General features: G+C 53.8%; 1 protein-coding gene across 1 annotated transcript; it reads right to left on the reverse strand.

Moving 5' to 3' along the window:
- Nucleotides 1–4,052: 4,052 nt before the first annotated feature.
- Nucleotides 4,053–18,862, reverse strand: BPIFB6 (BPI fold containing family B member 6). The gene is made up of 16 exons (XM_084775184.1): nt 18,732–18,862; nt 18,159–18,266; nt 13,866–13,965; nt 12,870–12,974; nt 12,296–12,445; nt 12,089–12,143; nt 11,532–11,592; nt 10,885–10,976; nt 10,041–10,214; nt 8,857–8,907; nt 8,393–8,566; nt 7,802–7,869; nt 6,306–6,351; nt 5,453–5,516; nt 5,045–5,121; nt 4,053–4,247 (listed from the first exon to the last, which is right to left on the reverse strand). Exons 2-16 carry the CDS (start codon nt 18,256–18,258, stop codon nt 4,215–4,217), a joined length of 1,350 nt encoding a protein of 449 aa, XP_084631310.1. The 5' UTR covers nt 18,259–18,266; nt 18,732–18,862; the 3' UTR covers nt 4,053–4,214.
- Nucleotides 18,863–25,595: the final 6,733 nt, after the last annotated feature.

Below are 25,595 nucleotides of genomic sequence, written 5' to 3' on the forward strand. Positions count from 1 at the left end.
AGTGTGTAGCTTGATATACTTTTAAACCGGATGCCCACAAAGTCCCCTGGTGTCCCCTCCAAGTCATGGCCCATTAAAGTTGACCACTGTCCTGACACAGTGGATGGGGTATAGAGGACAATGGTGTCTCTGTCCTTCTGTGAGCTCCCTTCCTCTTGCACACTTCATAACCACATACCTGTTTCCCATGGCCATGTGAAGAGCAGTGTTTCTCTGCCAGGGGCCACACCACACATGGATGCTCCATCCATGGACCAGTTGGTTTTGCCATCTTCTATTCAAAAGCATCGGGGCTTCTGACAGTTGACTATTATGAATGAAGCTACAATGTACATTTTTGTACATCTCTCTATGGACATGTGCTTGTAGTTTCCATTTCTTGGGTGAACAGTTAAGAGCAGAGTCCACGAGTCCGCACACAAGCCTGAGTGCTATGCCTCTCCTTAGTGCTCATGTTAAGCGGTCCCTCACTCCACTCAGGTGTCTGAGTGCCACCATTTCTGCTGCCCCATGCCTTCCAGCACCCAGTAGCCATGATGCCTTGAAGACACTTTGAAGGAAAAAAAAATAAACAGCACCTCCCTTGTTTATTCAGCATTGACTGAACACACAGCCTCGGTGACCACATCTAGTGACATCCTGACTCAGTGAGCTTAATTCTATTATGGCTTCCTACTCCACCAGGAGCCAAGACCCGGCCAAAGGAAAGTGAGTCCAACCTCCAAGTTACTGCCCATCCAATGAGCTACATAGACACGAAGGAATTTCAGGGTCCAGGGAACCACTCATAGAAGGACATGGGCACTGTTGCCTTACAGGACCCTTATTCACCATGTCACAAGGATTGCTGTGAATTTGAGGACAGTCTGGGCTTTAAAAAAAAAAAAGCAACATGCCTGCAGTCTCTCATTCCACACTCACCACCCTGACCTGCTGGCCCAGCCTCCTGAGAGGCAGGAAAATGCTACCAGTCTCTGGCTTGCTCTCTCTCTCTCATTTTCCTCCCAGGCCTACTTGCAGCCCAGGTCTCCCCCACTGCCTCATGCAGGGTCTAGGAGTGGGCCTAGACCCATAGGGCATGTCTATGGAGGAGACTCATTAAAGTACAGTCTCTTGGTCCCAACAGGGTGATGGCAGAGGGCTGTAGCCTGCATGTTTAGGAAGATAGTGTGCAGGCCTCATGGCAGTTATGGAAACCATGGAAGGGATCGAGGCAGAGGAGGGAAAGGAAGTTCCCCCACCCCCATCCCCAGTATTGGCACCTGTGCATCCCTATGGTTTATCTTCAATGGCCAACACACCTTGCAGAGCTATTTTCAGCATGTGCAGTAGGCTCATCTCCTATGATCGCTGCTACTGAGTGTAAACTGGTGCTGGACAAGGACATTAGAAAATAGGGGGAAAGAAGGGTTCTAGAGAGGCTCCGATGACGGTAACATCCTGGAAGGCACCTGGGCAAGCAGTAGACAGAGACTGGAGGGGCAGGGCAGCGGAGGTGGAGTGGGGTGGGGGACACCACTTTGAGGAGCATCACAATGGCCTTCCTAGGTTGGCGACTCTGGCAAGTCCAAATTTGGTAACTGTGGCTCACATTGAAGATCTAGCTCAGCTCCCTGCCTGCTCCAGGACCTTGCACCTCTTGGTTTCTTTCTTTGCGTGATATCCCCCAGGCTCAGAATTTAGAGAGGAGCAGGGAACAGACTGGCAGTCACATGAGTTCAAGTCCAGCCTCGAATACATGTATGGGCCCCCAGGGAAGTCACCTCATTTCTCTAAGCCTCCCTTTTATTGGCTAGGATTGGAGAGTCTTGAAAGGTGAGAGAGTCCAGGGGCAGAGGACTTCTGTCATGGGTCCCCAGGAGTAGGGTCACAGGGCAGGGCTCCCTTGCCTGGTCTGTGTGCTTCTCAGAGCCAATCTGAAGTGTCTGGCCACCCAGCAAGTATCAAGAGCTTCTCCAACAAAACAGAGAGCCATACAGGAGCTGCCGTGTGTCAGAATCTACACTGTGCCTAGGGTCCCAATAGAATCCAGGCCTTCCGTCTCACAGCATTGTGCCCTGGTTTCCCACCTGCACACTGGACCTGGGAAGGTGGCAGTAAGGCTGTGAGTAGCCGTGTGTCTTTGGACACATAGAGACAGGAGTTAGGACATGGGAGGAGTCTCTGACATACCCAGTGTCAAATGTCACTGCACATGGATTAGCAAGACACCGGGCCCTGCCAGAACTGCCTCAAGGTTGCTATTGTCCCAGAGCTCAGAGGATGACGGCTGATGGGATTAAGTGACAGTGAGGGACAAGGGCATGGCCCTGGCATCCGGGCCTTCCTCCTTTGTGGTGTGGATCGGTGCCAGGTTGGAACACGGCCACCAGCTAGGCCCCACAGGCTTGAGGAACACTGGCTTCCTGGTTAGCCTCTGCAGACACACAGGTACCTGCATGTGACAAACTCAGGCCCACCTACACCCACATCCATCCCCCCACCCCTGCATCAGACACACATATACACACCAGACTATGGATAGACAGACACTCAGCCACTACCCTGATGATCTCTAGGGCTGAGGAGTAATTGGTCATAGGAATTGTCTAATATACATATTTTTCAAAGACTTGGCTGCCTTTGAGTGATTTTCACATTCTAGCAGGCTATACTAATTTTCAGCATCAACTTAAAATATACACATTTAATTTAGCTATGTGTAAATGTGCTTTTAGATCTAAAAGAGTCAATTTAAAAATCATGGAGAGTAGTGGTAGAGCACTTGCCTGGTTTGTATGAGGCCCTTGCTTCCAACCTCTAGCAAAACACACACACACACACACACACACACACACACACACACACACACACACACCTTTATATCTATATATTCCATATGCATACATACATGAAAAGTGATGGGAACAGATGAGAGGCACAGGAGCACTCTGGCCAGGTTATGTGGGGGGTATGGGGTAGATTCAGACACAAGCAAACATTGCAGACACACGGGCCTCTCTTACACATAGCCCTCTGCCTGCTCCAGATCCCAAACACACTGCACATGGTCCGATGCTCCTACTTTCCATGGTGCCCAGTCACACTGTGGCTCAGAGACACCTGCTCATTTTTTCTGAGGCTTCAGAACCACATCTGAGCTAGCACATTTTATGCCAGATGCTGTCTGAACAATCCCTGTGGTGCCATTTATATAAGCTTTACAGCCTGCTGAGATTGGCACTGGCACCGCCTATGGTACAGGTGAGGGTGAGGAAAACGAGGCTCCCATTGGTGCCATGACTCAACCAAAACACATGGCAGAGAACAGGCAGAGTTGAGTTGAATCAAGGCAGGCTAGCTGCAGAACCCGAGTTTTAATCCCAGCCTGTGCCTTCGTGTGTCTTGGTGTGCCCTGATGTGTGCTGGTATACTCTGATGTGCCCTGGTGTGCTCCTGATGTGCCCTAATATGCCCTGGTATGCCCTGGTGTGCCCTGGTGTGCCCCTGATGTTCTCTCATGTGCCCTAGTATGCCCCTGATGTGCCCTTGTGTGCCCTTGGTGTGCCCCTGATGTGCCCTGGTGTGCCCTCATGTGCCCTAGTGTGACCCTGGTGTGCCCTCATATGCCCTAGTGTGACCCTGGTGTGCCTTCATGTGCCCTAGTGTGACCCTGATGTGTCCTGGTGTGCCAATCAGGCTACTCTGGGCCTCAGCCTCCTGCTCTGTGAAATGATGACAAGTCACCTCCTCAGCTATAAGGACCAACATGGAGAGACTCCATGCAGGCTTCACGTGAATAGAGACATTTTCAGATTATGAAGTCCAGGGGCACAGAGCTGAGGCAGGAAGGCCCTAGACAGGAAGAGTGCTACCATGGGTATAGGGGTGACCCCACTTGTTTCTCCCATGGGCATGGAGAGTAATCTCGGCATGTGCCTAACTCAACCCAAGGCTGGGACAGTTGCCCTTCAGATTCAAGCTGGTTGGAGGCCCTAAATCCCATCAAAGGGGACCAAAAGCCCCATGTTCATTGGCTACAAAAAGAGACAGAAACACTGAATGTGTGTAAGGGTCTTCTTCCTGTTTATTGCTGAGGCCTACCAGGCCTCGTACTTTCTCCTGGTCACAGGAAGTAACCATCAGTGGCAGGGCCAGGCACATCTGGTCCACATCTGGGTTCGTCTGCTGCAGAGTGATGGCAGTTGAAGGCAGTTGGCAGAGTCTTGCCTTGTTCATTCCATCTTCAAGCCCAGCACCAGGGCATCCTGACAGGAGAAAAGAGCTGGGTGAGGAGGTGTTGGGGGTAACAAAAGGAGTCATCCAGGCTCAGGAACAGATGGAAACAGCCATGGAAAGAGATGGAAAGCAACACTAGATAAGCAGAGGCCTTGTGACCTGCAAGGTCCCTTTTACTTCTCTGAGCCTTAACTTTCTCAATTACCACATAGGAACACACCCTGCCACCTCCTAGAGTAGAGAGAGAACATATGAAAAACGTCCCTTGTGGGCTGGAGAGATGGTTCAGTGGTTAAGAGCACAGCCTGCTCTTCCAAAGGACCCGGGTTCAATTCCCAGCACCCACGTGGCAGCTCACAACTGTCTGTAACTCCGAGATCTGACACCCTCACAACAATGCACATAAATTAAAACTAAATAAAATTATTAAAAAAGAAAGAAAGAAAAACATCCCTTGAACACTCCAAGCTCAAAGCCCTACACACAATGAGAAACTTGTGTTTATTGAGCAATTACTATATGCTTCCAGGTTCATTGTCTCAAAAAAAAATCAGGACATCTCTATGAGGTTGGTGTTCATGTTCTCACCCCATTTAAACCCAGGAAAGGTGGAGGTGCATAGAGAGATCATGGTGACAGAGCAAAAGGACTAAGGTCCTTCTGTGCAATCCTGACCAAGGCCCTTATTCTGAAACTGGAGGGATTACAGAGGTGGCCCTCTGTTTCCCCTCCCCAACTCCCTCCAGTTGGCCAGCTGCCAGCGCTTGCTGATCTCCCACTAGCAAAAAGAGTTGGTTAACATGACCTCCCCCAGCCCTTTCCTCACCTCCACTATGTTCAACTCAGCCAGGTTGTAATTGATAGCCAGAAGGTCTGGGAGTGGAAACCCAACGTGGAGTACGTCTGAGAAATAAAGACAGGGAACGTCATCTCAGCCCAGCCGCTTGGCAATCAATTAAAAGGTTGCCCAGAGATAAGTGCTAGGAATTAGTGTCGTGATTGATTCATGATGTCTGCCAGCTACCCAGGCAGAGAGCACCTATCTGCCTTGTGTTTGTATCACAGGCCAAAATCTTACTCATAAGGGAGGGTCAAGGGTCAGAGCCAGAAGGTGACACTAAGGCTGCATCACTCTCAATGTTTAGGCATTGGTCATCTCCTCCCAGGCCTTTGAGACCACACAGGTGGAAGCATCCTTTGGTGACCTGTATCCTGACCCCAGGCGAAGCCTCACCGTTTACCACAGGGATGTAGGCCTTCTGGAGACAATCGGTGATGAAGCCAGTTAGCTCCGTCTCCTGGAAGAGACAGGTGAGGGAAACCCCCAACACAGGTCAGCACCCCTCCTCAGCTTACCCTCACCTAGGCTTGAAGAACACAAAAGGACATTAGGGACAGCAAATGCTTGTCCAGCCAGCTTCAGGCCTGAGGGCCCAGGCCTTATGTTGTTCCTAATCCCTGTTCAGGTTACATGCAAGACACTGGGTCATGGCACAGGAATGGGGGCACTCAGGAGCCAGGAGGGGGCTATGTGGCCTGCACTCCTGATCTGATGGAAAACTGAGAGCTTGGACGGGCCATGCATCCACCCGCTCTTTGGGCCCATGAATGTGAGTTATGGCAGTGCCTACTCACAGGCATCCCAGAGACCTCATGGATCCGCAAAGGGTATCTGGTGATGTCATATTAGTAGTTGATGAATTGGATGCTGTCATGGGGACCCCGTGGCTCGAGGCCCTGTGACTATTATATAAAAATAACAGCCTGGCCAATCAAGGCCATCCAGGCCACTGCCATGGTGATGCTTTTAGAATCAACATATAGAGATGGCCAGGTTCTCTCTGGGAAAGGGAGCAAGGACTCAGAAAGGTTAAGGGCCTTCTCCAAGGTCAGACAGTGCATCAGGAGCCCCAAAGTATGTGAGTAGCCTTGGGGTTTTGTTTGTTTGTTTGTTTGTTTGGGTTTTTTGGTGTTTTTTTTTGGTTTGTTTTTTGTTTTTGTTTTTGTTTTTTTTACTCTGGCTCTACCATAGGGCCTGTCCCCTGCAGGCTCAGTGCTGCTGCCTTCTGACATCTTGAGACACTTACATTGAAGTCACCAATTGAAGAAGACTCCCGGGACAGGCTCAATAAACTGTGAAGAGGAACATGTAGAGAAAGCATGCTCAGAAGCACTAAGAAAAGGGGCTCCTTAGCTTCAAGGCCCCCTACAGGTGTCCCTTCTGTAGCCTGCTTGTTTGTTAACTGTGACGGGATGGTGACCACCTGTCATTAACCCCCCCCCCCAATTCGGTCCTCACAGCTGAATGGCCTCCCATCAACACTGCTCTTCCGAGCTCTGGGCTCTTGGTCATGCCCACAGCTCCATTCACAGCCCAACAGGCCAGACTCAGATCCTTGAAGGACACAAGGAAGTCCTTCCTTTCCCTCCCAGCACAGCTCCCAGGAGACACTAACACACACCAGCACAAGGACAGGCCACAGGCAAACATCTGGAGTCTGCACGTTCACTCCCCATATCAGCAGAAGACCCTGAAGCTCCATAGACGTTTCCAGCCAGCCATGTGGGAAAACATTCCCCAGCAGAAACAACAGTTCAGGACCAACCCACCCAAACAGTCTATCTCTTGGTACATATGATTGGTCTAGCCTTGCCCACATGACCCAAACTAGACTCCAAGCCTTAGTGACTAGCTATGAGAACTACTGGACTAGGGAACCTTTCGCTGTTGTGGTCCCTTTACCACCTGGCGGGGAGGGGGCTACCTGAGAATGTAGTCAGCAAACGGCTCAGCAGAGACATGGAAGGAGGGAGCCAGAATCCTGAGAACCTTGTGTGCCTGGATCCCACCATGACTGAAGCAGACAGACAGCTTTCTGTCGCACGAGCCAAAGGTCTCCCTAAAAGTGAACTCTGCCCCTTGCCATTGAAAGAATCCTGACATAATTCAAGTACAGGAATCATCAGTGAGTGGCTGAGTCTAAGACCAGGTGTAACGAGTCCCCCCCCTACCCCCACCACCAGAATGTAAGAATAAAACAGGATTGTGGAAGTAAGGTTTGTGGCCAGGGCTTCACTAGAGAAAAGCTCACAGAGCTAAAGATACCCTGAAAGTAGCATTTGAGCTGGACTCTGACTCATCTGGAGGAAATTATGAAGGCCTGTAAGTGAAGGGGACCAAGGTCCAAAACCGAATTCACTATGGAAGAGCATCATGGGAGAGTGAGGGCAGAAGGCTATTAGAGAAAGGCTCAGAGTGTCACGCTAAGATTTAAGATAAGACCATGCAGGCAGTGTGGAGCTATTGAGAGTTCTAGAGCAGGCTAAATGACCAGAGCAGCCTGGTAGTGTGGGCCGTGGCAGATGGAGCTAGGTGAGAACCTGCAGTTGGAAGCCGAGAAGTGTCACCAGAACGGACAAGAGGAAGGGTAGACAACAGTCAAAGGCATGTGGCAATAGTGGCACAGAGATACACTTATCCACCAGCCCACGTTGTGCATGGTATGCAGAGATGGAAAGGTGTGAAGTGGGAAGAGAGCCAAGGCTACTACAGGGATGCCAGCATGGGACCAAAAGTCTCTACCTGTCCAGAGAAGTGGCCATCTGCAGCCGGTTCTCACGCACCGAGTAGTGGATTTCCAGACCAAAGTGCTGGCATGAGGGAGGGAGCAGAGAAGGCAGTGAGTCCTCCATTGGGACCTCTTATTCTCTACCTCCTGTCCTGTTCAGGCACTGAGCCCCGCAGCCTTTCCACATCTCTAGACCAGGATATTTGTCTCTCCTTTTCCTGGATCAGCATGAACTTCCATGAGCACCTGACCCATGGTTAATGTCAGTACACGGTGACAACTGTTCTGGGCCTTTGCCCTTCGCTTAGGGCATCCCCAAGCTCCTCAGCATCAGCTCCTCCCCTGGTTAGCTATTGCTCAACCTTCAAATATCTCTCAGGCAGGATTGAGTGTGGGGTATCTTTGGGTTTCCACAGTTCTCCTGGAGCAGGCTTTACTGTCTTAGGGGGATGAGGAGGGTTGGAGGCAGAGAGGAAGGAATAAAGTACCGTACAGCTGGTCGTGATGCTGATCATCAGGTTCCTCCATTTGTGTCTTGGGTCTCAACTAAAACCCTAGTGCCCTCCAACCTGAAGCATCCCCATGGTGAGAGTGGCCCCACTCACGGTCTCCAGGCGGAAGAGTGACTTCGGGTGCTTGCCATGTCTACGTGCAGCGAACATCTCCAGGCTGCCATGGAGGTGCATCAGACTCTTTCCAGCCTTCATGGTAACCTTGGGGGGTTTGCTTATCTTGACTTTGATCAGCAAAGGCTTTGGTTTGTGGTAGGTCTTGGCCACCTGTAAAGAACAAGGCACATTCTCAGAGACAGTCTTGGACTGGCTGGGTCTCTTGGGAAATGAAAATGACAAGATACAACATTTCGACTGTTTTTGTAGTGGATTCAGGACTCATAAGACACTAGGGGTAACCTGTCTCTTGGAGAGATCCAAAGAGTGCTCTATGGAGAGGTTGGGTTGTCTCCATATTGGGCAGAGGGCATGCACATTGAGTAGCTGCCTCCCAAGCTAGTCCCCTTTGCCTGGAGAGCAAAGTACATGCGGTGGTCACAGGTGATTGGGGCACTCACCTCTGGGATGAAGCCAGCCAGTGTCCCAGTGGTTTGTGGCAGCTTACCAACCTATAAATCAAAGAGTGTAAAGAAAAGCCCAGTTATTCCAGCCTTAAGAAGGTGGGGCCTCTCCCTCTACTTGCACACACGTCTCTGTGCTCAACTAGGGGGAGGAACCTCCAGTGCCCAACCATTGCTCACACGCCCCAGTGCCCATGGCTCCTGATCCACGGTCAAATGCTGAGAAAATGTTGAATGAAAAGGCAGGAATATAGATGGGAAGATGGCAAGGTCTGATGGATGAGAGGGCAAGGCAAGTTTATAGACAGGTAGACAGATGGAACAGGGGGCAAGAAAGCAGATGAGTGACAGGATGGGGGACAATGGGTAGACTAGTTGGGGGGAAGTGTTGGGGAGACACCTGTGCAGGTGGTTATGAGTGGGACGGAATTCTGAGTAGCTGAGTGGACACCAGATGGTACCCAGGAAGAAGGTAGGCTGGTGATGGGTGAAAAGACGAGTGGATGGTGAGAAGATGGGGGGTAAGATGCTGTGATGGAGCAATGGAGCAGGGAAGGATGCACAGCTGGGTAGCTGGCTGGGTGAACAGGGGAGTGGCAGAAAAGACAATGGCCAGAGGTGTGTATTAATGGTGGTGTAGAGGTGCACTCATCCACACATGTGTGATGATGATGATGATGATGGTGTGAAGAGATAGAAGGATGTGAGGTAGGGGATAGAGCCAGGTCATAAAGATACAGTGGGTGGATGATGATGAGGGTAAAAAGGAAGTAATAGCTGCCAAGGCACGAGAAAGTTAAGGGAGTGGGGGGTGGGGGTGGCTCAGAGGGTAAAACCTCTTGCCACACAAGCCTTGACCTGATCCCAGCCCCCTGGAACCACAGTGGAAGGAGAGAACCAACACCAGAAAGTTGGCCTCTGACCTCCATATGGACATTTTTTTTTTTTACTTTAAAGACAAGAAATGTAGGTGGATCACTAAATGGCTGGTTGTATGGACAACCAGATATGCAGATGGTTAGACACAAGTTACATGGACAGAGGGGTGAATGGTAGGCAGTGACAACTACCATTGAAACCCAAGCAACGGTACATCTCCAGCGCAAGTAATGCATCCAACCCCTGGGTCATCCCCGGCACACCGGGCAGGCAGAAGCAGGTGGGGTGTGGTGGCTGCTCACCCTCTTGTCCTTGAGGTTCACTTCCAGGGACTTCTGCAGAAGGGCCAGCTCAGCTGTGATGAAAGCGGCTGAGAGCAACAGCTGTGAGTCCTGGGCTGAGCCCTCAGGGATCGCTGGGACTAGCCCATCAGCGGCAAGCTGGATAACTTGGCCTTTCTGAGGCTGCACCACAGGCTAGGGTACAACAGGACAGACAGCCACATGGGAATGAGGCCAGAGCAATCTTGGTTCTCCAACCACTGGGCCTCAGGTCAGAGCTCAAGCCAGAAAGACATGGTTAGAGCAGAGCAGACTGTAGGTAGGTGGGCGTGGCTTGAGAGGACAAGTGCATCATCCACTAGGTCCCTGGCAGTTTCTCCTAAGAGCATTTAGGTCGCCTTAAGTGGCTCTGACTCTGGCTTGGGCCATTTGTCCGGAGTGCGATACGAGTCCTACCACATCACCCTGACAAGCAAAGAGAGAGGCCCCAGCGTGGCAGGAAGAAGACCACCCGGAAGTGGGCTGGTGACTTCCTAGGCCTTTCACCCACATTCTTGCAAGATACATCTCCTGCTACCTGGGGTTGCTTACATGAATGAGGCCCCAATCTGCCACTAACTCACTGCAGGACCCTCTTTAAGCCTGGTCTCTTCCCGGTCTCACAGTTACTCTCTGAAAGACATACGGTACATAGTCCTGCAAGAAATGAAGCTGGAGCCACCAGCCTCTCACTTTGAGCAGAGTGAGAGGGGAATCCTCACAGCAAGGCTCCTTCTCACCACTTCCCAGCCACCTGTCAGATAGAAGCAGCCACATCATCCCCACCAAGCCTGAGCGCAGCACCCTGGGGACCCTCGCTACTTACACTGAAGTCCACCTGGATATGGCTAGATGTGGTGGCTGCTGAGGATGCCAGGGCGTATTTGACAGTGCCCATCTTGTCCACAGGCATGGGGTCTGTGGAGAAGAGGTTCCTCTCAGATGGGCAGCAGCCGCAGGAGCAGCTAGAAAAGCCAGGAGCAGCCACTGCTCCTGAGCCTGCCTGTCCCATTGTATGACCGAACAAGTGGCTTAGACCTTGGTAACCTGTTGTTCTGCTGGCCCTGGGAGTTCACCAGAGCCTTTGCAACAATGCTAATATGTGTGAGGTTGGAATTGTGGGCTGTTGACACGTGAGTAAATGGTGGCTGGGGAAAGTGAAGTGGCTTTTCCCTCAGACCTCACCGCCGAGGACACACAGGCAGGGAGGGTCTTCAGGCTCAGCCATTAGGATTCCTTTTCTCCTACCCTGTGGACCCCAAATGGTAGGGACAGCAGACCTCTTCAGCAAAGGATTCAGGAATGCCCAGTCAGGCAATTCATCAGGTTTAAGGCCTGCAGTATTGCACTGACGTCATGATCTCAGCCCTCCTCTTGTCCTGGACACAGGCCAGAATCAGCCATGCCAGTGGAGGACAGAGGCGCTGAGACTCGACTAATCCGGCATCCTGTGTGGAAGAGGGATATCCTCACCAGTCAGCTTGATCCATTTCTTGTTCACATACACCAGGACAGCATCGATGGCTGGACACATCTGCAAGCAAAGAAGGTACCAGCCTGAGTGGGTTACGCACACAGGGAGGCTCCACAGTACTCCACAGGGATTCCTGAGAACCCCAGCAGGGCAGGGGTGGGGCAGAGGATGGGGGGCAGGTGGCAGGGGGAAGGAGCCGGGGTGGGGTGGGGGGGAACCCTGAGGCCCAAATCATGATCCTGTCAGTAGCAGAGCCTGGATTAGAATCCAGATGAGTGCACAGCATGCAAAATTACCAAGGATTCATTTCTCAGGACTGGCCATCAGAGCAGGGTTGTCAAGCTGAAACACACGTGCTATGTTGCCCCTGCCTGTGCATGTGGCAGACATCACTAGATGATCATTGCACTTCTTCCTCCTGAGCCAGCCACAAACGCTGAGCTCTTCTTAGCCACTATCAACCCATCAAGACCCCTGCCTATGGGCAAATCCACTGCCTATTGTCAGCAGAGCAATCCCACCAAGAAGGGATGGAGGCTTGCTCAGCGCCACTCACCAGGCCAGGGAGGACTTTGCGCAGGGTGCTGTCCACAAACTTGTTGATGGCCTTGCTGAGACACAGGCATGGGGGAGTGGATGAACAGGGCACCAGTGACACCAAGTTGGACAGAGGGGACAAATGGTTATAGGACTTCAGTGGTTCAGAAAGAGGAATGATGGGGCATTGAGGACCACCACGCTCCCCAGACACAGGGCCCCTTACTTGTTAGGCAGATTGGTTTTCACATTGACCAAGATGACCTCACAGCCCTCACTCCTGAACATGGGGGTGCCTGTCTCCTCGTCCTGCAGAAGCCGATCGGTGGCTGTGATGTTGAGGACCACGTTGATTTCCATGTTCCCTCCTGTGAAGCTAGAAGACCAGGCAGGCAGCACTGCTGGCATCTCTGTTACTGGGGCTACTATCCTCACCCTCTTTGCCCACACCTTACCATCTGAGAAGGCAGGAGGACAGGATCAACCCCCCATATGGTGAAAAACCAGCATGGGGCCCGCTCATAGTCATGCAACTGACCTTTCCACCCCCCCCCCTCTTACTTTGATGAGCTCTGACACTCCTGAAACACTGCTCCCTGACCTCTTCCACCCACGGCTCAGTCCTTTCCCCTTCTACCAACGATTCGGTCTGGGCCTCTCCTTCACCTGGTTCCCATCAAAGTAAGAACCCAAGTCTACAGTCACCTCAGACCCCGGCACCCATATAAAAGCCGGTCGGTACTCAGTGAATGAGCGTGCAGTGGTGAGCCCAAGGGACACTTTCCCCCTCCCACACCAACCTCTTGCCAGTGATGGTCATGCCTGTGGACACACACTGGAAGATGCCCACTCCAGGTACAAAGTTCAGTGTGATGACAGGTTGCAGGACATCCTTTACCTTCATACTGGGGGGGGGGGGGCACAGACGTGTACAAGTGATGAGAACTGAGAAAACAAGACCCAGGCCCTCAACAGCCTCCTCCACCACCTCACTCGGAGGGCTGAGAAAACTTCTGTCCCATGTCTACTAGGGCCATCTGAGATGTAAACCAAAGGCGTGGACATGAACCAATCTATGGACAGAAAACCCTCATGTGTGGAGTGAGACACATGGCTGACTCTATGTGACCTTGGGCCAATGTTCTATTTCCCTCTTTTGTCCTCAATTTCTCCATCAACAAGTTAAGAAAGTCGGATTGGATCCAGGTTTCTCAACAGTGTCAGCTTTGATATTTGGCACTTAGTACCAGCTCTGCCCTTAACTCACATATACTAATAGCACTGTCCTTCTCCTTTGCAAGTTGACAAACAAAAGTGTCTCTGGGCATTGACAAATGCCCCCCCCACCCTACAGGCACAGCCACCTCTGGTTCAGAAACATCATTTGAGAATCAGGACTACAAAGATGTGGCACGTGTACCTCCACCTGCCCTACCTGAGCTCTTGACAGACATTGCTAATCTATCTTATTCCTGCTAGACTCAGATAGTGCCTCAGAACCCTCCCCAGTACAATAGCTCAGGCAGCCCCAGCCAGCCAAGATGGTACATTCAAGGAGCCCATTCCTCCCTTTACTAGATGACTGCTGACACCTTTCTAGATCTACCATTGGATATTTGTCTTTCCATTTAATTGCATATGTATTCAGTGAGCTCGCCTCTGCTAAATGACTTGCAGGCAGGAATGGTTCCCAAATCATGACCGAGGAGTCCCAGGAAAAAGCAGGGAATATGCTTGCCTGTACCAAGTGCCTCCCGTGCCTCGTCCACCCTGTGCTTCCCCCAGCCCCTGCTTACTTGGTGAGGCCTTTAATGGCCTTTCCCCCTGGCTGCGGGTTGCTAGCCTCAGCAGCCATCTTCTCCATGATGTGGCTTTCCTCCATGGCGCTCTGGACCTCTGCAGGAGAGAGGATGCCAATAGACTCTCAGCCAGGCATCTATGGCTTCCCTGCCCTTCATCGATGTCACTGGCTCCTGGCCACGTGCAGCCACCATGCAGCCACCATGCCGCCACCGTGCCCAGCATGGCAGTAGACCAGTGGGTAGCCACAGGCCCAGCCCCTGACTGTCTCCTGCCTGGTGGGAAGTGACAGAGTGACAACTGTTATGAAAGAGAAGTGTGAGAACCACGTGAGGAGTCTGGGTAGGGAGGGGACAGCAGCCAGAGGAGGTGGCAACTGTCACCGGGTCCTTGGAGGAAGGATGGGAGTCTTCACTGGAAGTGAAGAGACACAGCGCACAGCGCATGACAAGGGCAAAGGTGGAGCCTGGGAAGGGGTGGGATGAGACAGTGGGGGGGGGGAGGCTGAGACCTGGGAAGGGGTGGGATGAGAAAGTGGGGGGAGGCTGAGACCTGGGAAGGGGTGGGATGAGACAGTGGGGGGGGCTGGGACCTGGGAAGGGGTGCGATGAGACAGTGGGGGGGGGCTGGGACCTGGGAAGGGGTGCAATGAGACAGTGGGGGGGGAGGCTGAGACCTGGGAAGGGGTGGGATGAGACAGTGGGGGGGGCTGGGACCTGGGAAGGGGTGGGATGAGACAGTGGGGGGGGCTGGGACCTGGGAAGGGTGGGATGAGACAGTGGGGGGGGGCTGGGACCTGGGAAGGGGTGCGATGAGACAGTGGGGGGGGGCTGGGACCTGGGAAGGGGTGCAATGAGACAGTGGGGGGGGAGGCTGAGACCTGGGAAGGGGTGGGATGAGACAGTGGGGGGGGAGGCTGGGACCTGGGAAGGGGTGCGATGAGACAGTGGGGGGGGAGGCTGAGACCTGGGAAGGGGTGCGATGAGACAGTGGGGGGGGGCTGGGACCTGGGAAGGGGTGCGATGAGACAGTGGGGGGGGGCTGGGACCTGGGAAGGGGTGCGATGAGACAGTGGGGGGGGGAGGCTGGGACCTGGGAAGGGGTGGGATGAGACAGTGGGGGGGGGGGGCTGGGACCTGGGAAGGGTGGGATGAGACAGTGGGGGGGGGGGGCTGTGACCTGGGAAGGGGTGGGATGAGACAGTGGGGGGGGGGCTGGGACCTGGGAAGGGGTGGGATGAGACAGTGGGGGGGGGAGGCTGGGACCTGGGAAGGGGTGGGATGAGACAGTGGGGGGGGGGCTGGGACCTGGGAAGGGGTGGGATGAGACAGTGGGGGGGGGGAGGCTGGGACCTGGGAAGGGGTGGGATGAGACAGTGGGGGGGGGGGCTGGGACCTGGGAAGGGGTGGGATGAGACAGTGGGGGGGGAGGCTGGGACCTGGGAAGGGGTGGGATGAGACAGTGGGGGGGGGGGGCTGGGACCTGGGAAGGGGTGGGATGAGACAGTGGGGGGGGCTGGGACCTGGGAAGGGGTGGGATGAGACAGTGGGGGGGGGCTGTGACCTGGGAAGGGGTGGGATGAGACAGTGGGGGGGGGGGCTGGACCTGGGAAGGGGTGGGATGAGACAGTGGGGGGGGAGGCTGGGACCTGGGAAGGGGTGGGATGAGACAGTGGGGGGGGGCTGGGACCTGGGAAGGGGTGGGATGAGACAGTGGGGGGGAGGCTGGGACCTGGGAAGGGGTGGGATGAGACAGTGGGGGGAGGCTGAGACCTGGGAAGGGGTGGGATGAGACAGTGGGGAGGGAGAGGCTGGGACCTGGGAAGGGGTGGGATGAGACAGTGGGGGGGAGGCTGGGACCTGGGAAGGGGTGGGATGAGACAGTGGGGGGAGGCTGAGACCTGGGAAGGGGTGGGATGAGACAGTGGGGAGGGAGAGGCTGGGACCTGGGAAGGGGTGGGATGAGACAGTGGGGGGGGGGGCTGTGACCTGGGAAGGGGTGGGATGAGACAGTGGGGAGGGAGAGGCTGGGACCTGGGAAGGGGTGGGATGAGACAGTGGGGAGGGAGAGGCTGGGACCTGGGAAGGGGTGGGATGAGACAGTGGGGGGGGGGGCTGGGACCTGGAAGGGGTGGGATGAGACAGTGGGGGGGGGGCTGGGACCTGGGAAGGGGTGGGATGAGACAGTGGGGAGGGAGAGGCTGGGACCTGGGAAGGGGTGGGATGAGACAGTGGGGGGGGGGCTGGGACCTGGGAAGGGGTGGGATGAGACAGTGGGGGGGGGGGCTGGGACCTGGGAAGGGGTGGGATGAGACAGTGGGGAGGGAGAGGCTGGGACCTGGGAAGGGGTGGGATGAGACAGTGGGGGAGGAGGCTGGGACCTGGGAAGGGGTGGGATGAGACAGTGGGGAGGGAGAGGCTGGGACCTGGGAAGGGGTGGGATGAGACAGTGGGGGGAGGCTGAGACCTGGGAAGGGGTGGGATGAGACAGTGGGGGGGAGGCTGGGACCTGGGAAGGGGTGGGATGAGACAGTGGGGGGGGGGCTGGGACCTGGGAAGGGGTGGGATGAGACAGTGGGGGGGGGGGCTGTGACCTGGGAAGGGGTGGGATGAGACAGTGGGGAGGGAGAGGCTGGGACCTGGGAAGGGGTGGGATGAGACAGTGGGGAGGGAGAGGCTGGGACCTGGGAAGGGGTGGGATGAGACAGTGGGGGGGGGGGCTGGGACCTGGGAAGGGGTGGGATGAGACAGTGGGGAGGGAGAGGCTGGGACCTGGGAAGGGGTGGGATGAGACAGTGGGGGGGGGGCTGGGACCTGGGAAGGGGTGGGATGAGACAGTGGGGGGGGGGGGCTGGGACCTGGGAAGGGGTGGGATGAGACAGTGGGGAGGGAGAGGCTGGGACCTGGGAAGGGGTGGGATGAGACAGTGGGGGAGGAGGCTGGGACCTGGGAAGGGGTGGGATGAGACAGTGGGGAGGGAGAGGCTGGGACCTGGGAAGGGGTGGGATGAGACAGTGGGGGGGGGGGGCTGGGACCTGGGAAGGGGTGGGATGAGACAGTGGGGGGAGGCTGAGACCTGGGAAGGGGTGGGATGAGACAGTGGGGGGGAGGCTGGGACCTGGGAAGGGGTGGGATGAGACAGTGGGGGAGGAGGCTGGGACCTGGGAAGGGGTGGGATGAGACAGTGGGGAGGGAGAGGCTGGGACCTGGGAAGGGGTGGGATGAGACAGTGGGGGGGGGGCTGGGACCTGGGAAGGGGTGGGATGAGACAGTGGGGGGGGGGCTGGGACCTGGGAAGGGGTGGGATGAGACAGTGGGGGGGGGGCTGGGACCTGGGAAGGGGTGCGATGAGACAGTGGGTGGGGGGAGGCTGAGATCTGGGAAGGGGTGGGATGAGACAGTGGGGGGGGAGGCTGGGACCTGGGAAGGGGTGGGATGAGACAGTGGGGTGGGGGCGCTGGGCTGCGAGCATTGAGAAGGAAGGGAGGAGGGGCAGGGGCCAGGCCAGGCATAGAGGTAAGGGCCGCAAGAAGGGAGTGAGAAACCTAGCTGAAGGGTGAGGACACATATGCAGGAACACAATCCTGGGAAGCTGGAAGGGCAACAGAGTGTGTGACCAGAGCACTCCTCTGGCAGCTGGGCCCCAGGACTGGGGGGAGGGGTCCAAACCTCAGATGACATCCTGTTAGACACCCCTCCAACAGAGCGAGATGCTGATTTCTAGACAGGGAACAAATACCGAATAAACCACCACTGACCCTTGCACCTGAATTCAACTCTAACATGGAGCTGGCCATGGGGTGAAAAAGAGAGCCACGATTCCTATGGGAGGCCACTCACATAGCATAACTCGGCCCTGTCAAGGGAAGAGCTGGTCACCTTGTTTGTGTTTCTGTATATTTATAAGTCCACAATCAACACAAACAGGGCACTCACTGGACCTGCCTGGGGTTACAGAGCAAGTTGTCCAAGCTGGGATTTGACTATGACTGTCACCTCCACAGCCTATAGCCCACACACGGGCAGCAGCCCCTCCCATTAGAGTGAAGGAAACACTGGAAGGGAGCGGGATTTATGACTCTACGTCTAACTTGAGGGGATTTAGGAAGTTGGTTTGTTCTCTCTGGGCCTCCACCTACCCTTCTGTAGAATGGAACACTAGGAGTAGCTCATTGCTTCTTCTAGCTTGGCTTTGCAAACCACAGGTGCTCAAGGCCTGCAAACTTGAAAAATTACCTATCACCCATCCCGTTCCCCACCCCGGCCGCAGCACAGGACCCAGTCACTCACCATGGATCATAATGTCCATGCCCAACCTCAGAAGGGCCCCAGAGTCAGCTCGAGTGCCAGCCAGCAGGCCACAGAGGACCAGACCCAGAATCCACAGCATGCCTCCGCCTGTGCAGAGGGCCCAGAGTCACTGCAGGGAGTGTACCCTCCCTAAATCCCCTTTTCCTATAGGCATAGAGCGATGGCCAGCATGCTGTATGGGCAGTGGGCAGATCTGTTTGAGTTCAGTGGCAGCTCAGCGTCCACAGGGCTGGACCCACGGTGTGTGTGTGTGGGGGGGGGAACAGGCGCAGGGGTGAGTGAATCCCAATCCATCTGCATCAAGGAGTTTGCATGGCCACCAAGTCCCTCACTTACTTCAACCCAACCTCACTTCCCCCTGGACTGAGCTCAGCCCTGGAAGGTCCCCTGAGACATAATCTTGCCAACAGGAAAACTGAGAGACACAAGGGGCCTCGCAGCCAGAGCAAGCTGAGTAACGGCCTCTTATCTTGCCCCCCCCCCCCCGCCCTCACTGTTCTCAGGAAAGTCATGCTCTGCACTGGCCCTCTGGGAATCCTGCCCTCTACTTACCAGCTCCTGAAGCTCTCCCAGCAGGAGCCAAGTGTGTAGTTCTGCTTTGAGCTGTGACTGACTGAACAGAAGCAAGGAGGGGCCCGCGCAGCTGGCCTGTGTCTGCCTGGAGAGTGGAGTTGCCATCTGGACTTACTACATCACACTCAACCCACGGCTCTCCTCACCCCCAGGCAACCTCTCTCCCCCCCCCCCCCCGGGGAATACCTTCCCAGCCCAAGTCTGAGCCTGTGTGTTTGTTCACTGTCTGCCCATTAATTCATCCGTCAGGTCATCTATTCACTCCTATGTTCCTTTGTTTATGCACCCATCCATCCATCCATCTTTCTATTTATCTAGCCATTCATTCATTCATTCATTCATTCATTCTTCTATTCACGTCTCTGCTCATTCACTGCTTCACTTTCCCGTTGGTTCAAACAGCCACTTGTTTGCCCATCCACTCACACATCCAGCGGCCACTTCTGGCAACACTGCTACAAGGTGGCCCAGCAGACAGTCCTGCTGCTTCTGGGTCTGAAAGTCTAGAGAGCACGTAGATGAGACGGGCTAGAAGGACAAAGTGGTCAGACAGGCTGCTAAGGATCCTGGGACCCAGAGGACGTAAAGAGTCCAGTCTGAAAAGCAGGCCTGCAGTCCCCAGGTGAAAGCGAAATCCATCTCCTTCTTGTCCCTGTCACTCCTAGAACCATGGGACCTAGGGGCTCCCCAGCCTCTGTGAATCACAGGTGTATGTCCCCCAGCAAGCGCTCATGGCTGACACTCCAGGGCAAAGCCCTCTGAAAGCTGCCCCAAGGCTCTGCGCAAGGACAAAGGAGCTCTGAAAAGTCTCCTCTGATCTCCCCCATCCCACAGGTGGGCAGACAGGCCTTCCGGAAAACTTCCCATTCCCCGGCCAGAGTGTTGGGCTCAGGCAGAGTTTTCACCTTTTTAGAACAGGAAGGCCATGCTGTGTTCGCAGGAGCCTCGGAGGGAGGTAGCGGGATTCTGGTTTGGGTTGCACTTTTGCCTGAGCTCTGCCTTCCTTTTCCAGGCCCTGCTCTCCATCCACCTATCATCTGCCAACCTCATGGGCTTCTTTCAGACCTAGCCTTGGCCACCAGCAAGCTTCCCCTCCCCCTGCAGCTGCTGGCGGCCTCAAAGACACCAGAACCAGTAAGAACTAACCATCACAGAAGGCCACCCACCGAGCCACGCTGCTCCTGCTGCCCACCCCAGCCCTGGAGGCCCAGCTGAGCTCTCAGCTCCTCCCGTACCTCAAACTAGGATTCCCTCCTTCTCTCCCTGGGCCCCTGCACGGAGCCACAGAGGCCTGCTAACTCTGCTGCCCACTTGGTTACCCGAAGCCCTGTGTGTTTGGAGACAGCAGTGTTCAGGGGCTACCCATGAGATGAGTACATCAGGCAGGGGTCAAGGACATAGTTATAAGCCATATCTCCCATTAACTTAACAACTGCAGATAAATTCCTTCTCCCAAAACCTTGCTTTATCAATATATAAAACAACAGCTCTGGATGTGACAGTCAGGGAAGAGACACAGGTTAGGGGACTGTCCTTACCTTGCCAAGCTTTGGGAAAGTCCTGCAGCTGACTGCCCCCTGCCTCCAATCCTGTGACGAGGAAACTCTTATATTCTGGAGCCTGATTAGCCGCTTGGATAATTAAGGGCTTAATAAGGGAGAGATAATTATCTAGAGGTGCAGAGAACAGGCGACCCAGAGCTCATGTGAGTGTTTGCTCTGTTCCAACATAAATAGCACAGAAGACGAGGGTGGCTGGGGAGCCCAAGGCTGGTACTGAGAGACGTGACCGTCCCAGAGGACGCCAGTGCCCCTGCTGTCCCCTCTCTCTAACTTGCCCCAAGGTTGAACACACAGTAGGTACATGAAAGCAGCGATGCCTCCAGGGTACCAGGCCTCCAAGTGCCCAGCTTCATTTTTGTTTCCCAGGGGTTCCTGGCAAGGCCTAGCCTGGTGATACTTCAAGGATCTCCGTGCTTGGTGAACAATCCAGAGAGCTAACGGGGCCAGGGGTTCCTCCACCCCTGGACAGGAAGCCCACAGTGTGGAAGCCGGCAGGAGCCACTACACCCGTGTTGGCATAGGGTCTTGAGTAGATGAGAGAGCTGCTGAAGACACGGCAGGGTTGATACAAGGCCAGAGCCAGCTTCAGGCAGCCTGGCCAGGTTCCACTTTGATGCGCAAGGTGCAAAATGGTATCTCTCTGTCCTTGCCAGGGCATTCCGCCACACACACAGAGGCTAGGTGGCTCACAGCGTCCTGAGCCCATGACCCACCCCCTGTCCCTTGGCCAGCCTGGGTACTTAGGAAGGCAGTGGGAAGGACAGCAGTGTGGGGAGACACAAGAAGCCTTTAAGGGGTGAAAGGGATCAGAAACCCAGTCCCAGCCAGTGTCCTCCCAAGCCATGCTGCCCCTGGCAGCTCTCTATCTCCCCGAGCTGCCATTTCCTTCCATCTAAGGGCAAAACTTTTTGATTCAGACAGTGAGAATGGATGGTTTTTTGTTTTTGTTTTTGTTTTTGTTTTTTTTTAATCAGTTCAGCTGGGCCAAACACTATATGAGTCAAGTAAGCACTTTGGCAACCTCCCCTACTTTGCACATAGAGAAACTGGGAATCAGACAGGCCAAGACATTTGCCAAAATTCACAGAGCAAGTAAGTGGAGAGGCTAGATGTCCCCTCTGCATCCAAGAGCCCCAGGACCGAGACAAAACCATCCAAGACATACCCCGTGGGATCCTGTCCACCTTTCTGATGACCTTTCACTGTGTTCTCTACCAGGACCTTTACAACGTGTCCCATTGATGCTCCAAATCCAAATTCCTGCCAGAGAGCCTTCCCCCCTCCCTTCCCCTCCTCTCCCCTCCCCCTCAGGCCCTCGAGGACACAGCAAGTGTGATTCCAGGCCAGCAGCATCCTCATTGGCCACAGATGACTCCCACACATGGCTCCAGAACATGGCTCCAACACAGACAAGAACAAGCAGTTCACCCCATGCACACTTGTATACACTGCTGTGAGCCGAACTCGGGGAGAATCAGAGAGTGAAAGAAGCCCCTGCTCCCTTGCTCACCTACTCCAATAAGCACAGACCGCAGCTGAAGGACACCAGAGTGACCTGGAAAGGGTCTTGAGGACTAAAGGACAATACACTGCAGGACCCACTATCTGTGATGAGGCGAGGCCACATCAGATATCAGGGGACATCAGGCTCTGGTGACCATAGCCACAGAGAGCAAAAAGTGACAGCAAAGGCCTCAGTGGAGCTGTGTGGGCTCCAGGTTGAAAGCTAAAAGGGAACCATGAAGACCATAACAGTATGTTTGTCAAGGAGCCAGACCTGAGCTACCCTCTGTCCCATGGTGTCATGCAGCAATTAGCCACTGCTCTGCTCGGAAGCGCCCATCTATGCTGAGCTATGGGCTTCCCTGCCCAGATCTGACCAATGGACAGGACATTCTCCACAGATGAGTGGAGAGTGGGGACTGACTTTCACACGAACTCTGGTGCCCCATATTTGACCATGTCCCCTGCATAGGGAGGCCTGGTGGCACTCAGCAGAAGGATAGCAGGCTACCAAGAAGAGACTTGAGCATATACAGGGGGGAGGAGGTCCCTCTCAGTCATAGTCATAGGGGAGGGGAGTAAGGGGGAAATGGGAGGGAGGGAGGAATGGGAGGATACAAGGGATGGGATAAAAATTTAGATGTAATATGAATAAATTAATGAAATATATTTTTAAAAAGAATAATAAAAATATCTTTAAATGCCAAAAAATAAAAATAAAATAAAGGGAATACAACCTTAACCTTTCTGTAGATCAGGTGCTGAAGGTAGCCATTATGTGAGCTGTTGACTCACACAATGTCAAACTAGACAAAGCTACCAGGGGAGATAGGCGCTTCGGCAGTTTTTCCGTTTTAAAGATAGACAAACTGAGACTTAGAAAAGTCAAACCATCTTCCCAAAATCACACAGCAAGTGAGTGAGAGAACCATAAGAGATGCCTTCCTCAGCCGTAGGCTCAGAACAGTGTTTTTCTGAGCCTTGTAACCTCGGCCTTCCAAGGGCCTTTCTGTAGCTTTCCACATGGACACTAGACACACCTTTCCTCCTCCACCACCCACTTAACCCATCCACTCTAAAAGCCACAGGACCCTGCCTGGCCAGCGCCCTGATCCTCTGTAAGTATGCTTTTGTGGCCTGCAAAGCCACAGCCCTATCCCATGACCCGACTGACACTTCTCGGTGCCACTTGCCTGCGGGCTGTGAAAGCTACTGCTGCCTAATGACTGCCCGGAAGCTCTAGACAGCTCTGACCTGGCCGGCCAAGCAGACGCTTCTGGTCCAGAAGACAGAGCTTTCCACACAAGGAGACATGAAGTCCTCCGAGTGTGGTGCTCTTTGGTACTTGCTCTCAGCCCTAGAGTATCAGAGGGCCTCCTGCAGATCGCACAGCCTCAGCCTCAGCACAGTGGTGAGGCTTCTTGCTGAGAGTGCCTGTTGATGTGGCTCTCTCTTCCAGCTGGACCCACACTGCTGTACTTAACACACCTTCCGACAGCCAGGGTCCAGCAGGCACCTGCCTGAACACTTGCAGGCTGGCATTTAGGAATCAGAACAAGCTCCTTTTGGGGAGACCATGAGCACCTTTCTGTGTGGGAGGGGTTGACTAGTTTTATCCTCTTCCTGTCAAGAAAGCATGTTATAGGACTAGGTGCATTGTGAGTACAAAGCCTGGTGGTAAGGAAAGAATAAAGGAGTAAATGGATTGATAAATTGGTAGGAAGGAAGATGATGAATGGGGAAGAGAAGGAGGAAGGAGTATTTAGGTAGATGGATGGATGGACGGATGGGTAGATGGATGGATGGATGGGTGGGTAGATGGATGGATGGACGGATGGGTAGATGGATGGATGGATGGATTAATGGATGGATGGATGGATGGACAAATGAACATAATGGTATATGAATTGATAAGTGGATAGATGGATGGATATTTATTTTAACAGGTGGCTTGGACTGAGAAAGGTAGCACATACCTGTAATGCCAACACTTGGGAAGGTAAGGTAAGAGGAATTTCATAAATTCAGTGCCAACCTTGACTAAATATTTTGTTGTTTTAAGACCCTGCCTTAAAATGACAAAAATACAGGTGGGTGGGTGAAATGGTTGAGAAATGAAGGGAATGGAAGGAATGACAAGCAGATGGATGAATCTTGCATGTTGAGTTCATAATCTTTATGTCATTAGCTTCCTTATGGGCTTGGGCTATGCTACGGCCTCAATGTGACCTTTCTAAATGTTTCCCACTTTCAGTACCCATAGACTCTTGTGTTGAAACACAAGTCCCTACCTGGTGCTGTTTGAAAGGGTAAGGAACCTGTGGGTAATGATGCCTGGGCCACTGGGCGCATCCTTGAACGTTACGCCCTTCCTTCAGTTCCAACTAGCTCTCTATCAGCCACCATGTAAAGGAATGACAGGTCCATTCTTTGGTCACAACAGGAAGTGCTCCTGTCACCAAGCCTTCCCTGCCAAGCTGGGGAGGGTCCCCTGAGAGCTGAGGCAGAATCAAACTCTCCTCCCATAAGTTGCTTTTGCCACATCTCTCCTCACCCTGAGGACACAAGCCACCCACAAGGGTTGCGTCTTGGATTTTTGTCTCTCCAAACCCTCAACCGCCTCGCTTAAGACGCAGCCTGCTCAGTAAACACAGAATTGATGAATTCGTTAATGGAGCAGCCCTCCCCCTAAATAAAAGGCATGCCGCCCTAGGTGAAATCACAAGGAAGGATTTTGTAGCCTGAGCTTTTTACTCTTTCACACCACCCAGACTTCCTCTCATCACCAAGATGGATCTGACTCTAGTCGCTCCCTGCCACTCTTGAGACTACAGATAACCTTGCAAGAGGCATGTGGGCTGGGGTAACACCACCATGTCCCAAGTTGTTTTCTGTCTGATGTTGAAAATCCAAACACCTTCTACTTCCCCTTGAGAAAACACAGAATATGAGCCCTGTATTCAGCCAGGAAGGAACCGGTGGCTTAGAGATTAGCCTATCAGGGGAGAAGATCACGAGGCCTTGGCTTGCTCATACTTGACCCCTTGCTCTGCCCACCCCATGCTACGGTGAGTCAGCGCTGGGTCTCAGAAGCTCTCCGGTGAACACGGGTTAGACACGTGCCTGAGAGCTGAGCTCAGAAGCAGGTCTTGCTTCCTAGAACAGAAAGCTTATTTGTGACGAGAAAGCCAGAGAAGGAAAAGGGCACCTTAAAAAGATCATGAACTCGTCACCAGAAATTTTGGAAACAGGGACAAAACTGGGCACAGAAAATGCTGGCAAATGGAGTGAGGAACTGGGCTTATTCTTCAGATGGTAGGAAGATCTCAGTCTGGGGATCTGTCTAGCTCTGGGACTATGGGTGTTCCCCTCCTCACTAGGCATTAGACCCTGCATAGACCAGAAGGAACTCAGAGCCTGCCTTCCCACCCACCCACCTCACAGGGGTCATCTGAGCTTTTAATAACAAGGCAGGGAATGCCACCAGACAGAGGGCACAGTGCCTGAACCGTCATGTACTGTTCGTGACCTTCACAAAACAAATTCTTCCTTGTCACTCTCCAGGGTCCTCTTCCAGAATAGGAGCTTCCGGAACAAGGAGGTGAGAGTTGACAGGCACGGTCAGCAGTGATAGGCTCCCATCTTCCTCCTCTCTGGGGCGGCTTGGGTGGCTCTGAAGGCAGCCAGGACCCACGGGATGCACACAGAGAGCTGGCCTCAGGTACACAAAGCCAGTTGGGAGTTACAGCTCAAGAGAAGACATTTAATGCTGAGTGGG

Source organism: Acomys minous (assembly GCF_964271855.1).
Source record: "Acomys minous genome assembly, chromosome: 3".
NCBI classification, from domain to species: Eukaryota; Metazoa; Chordata; class Mammalia; order Rodentia; family Muridae; genus Acomys; species Acomys minous.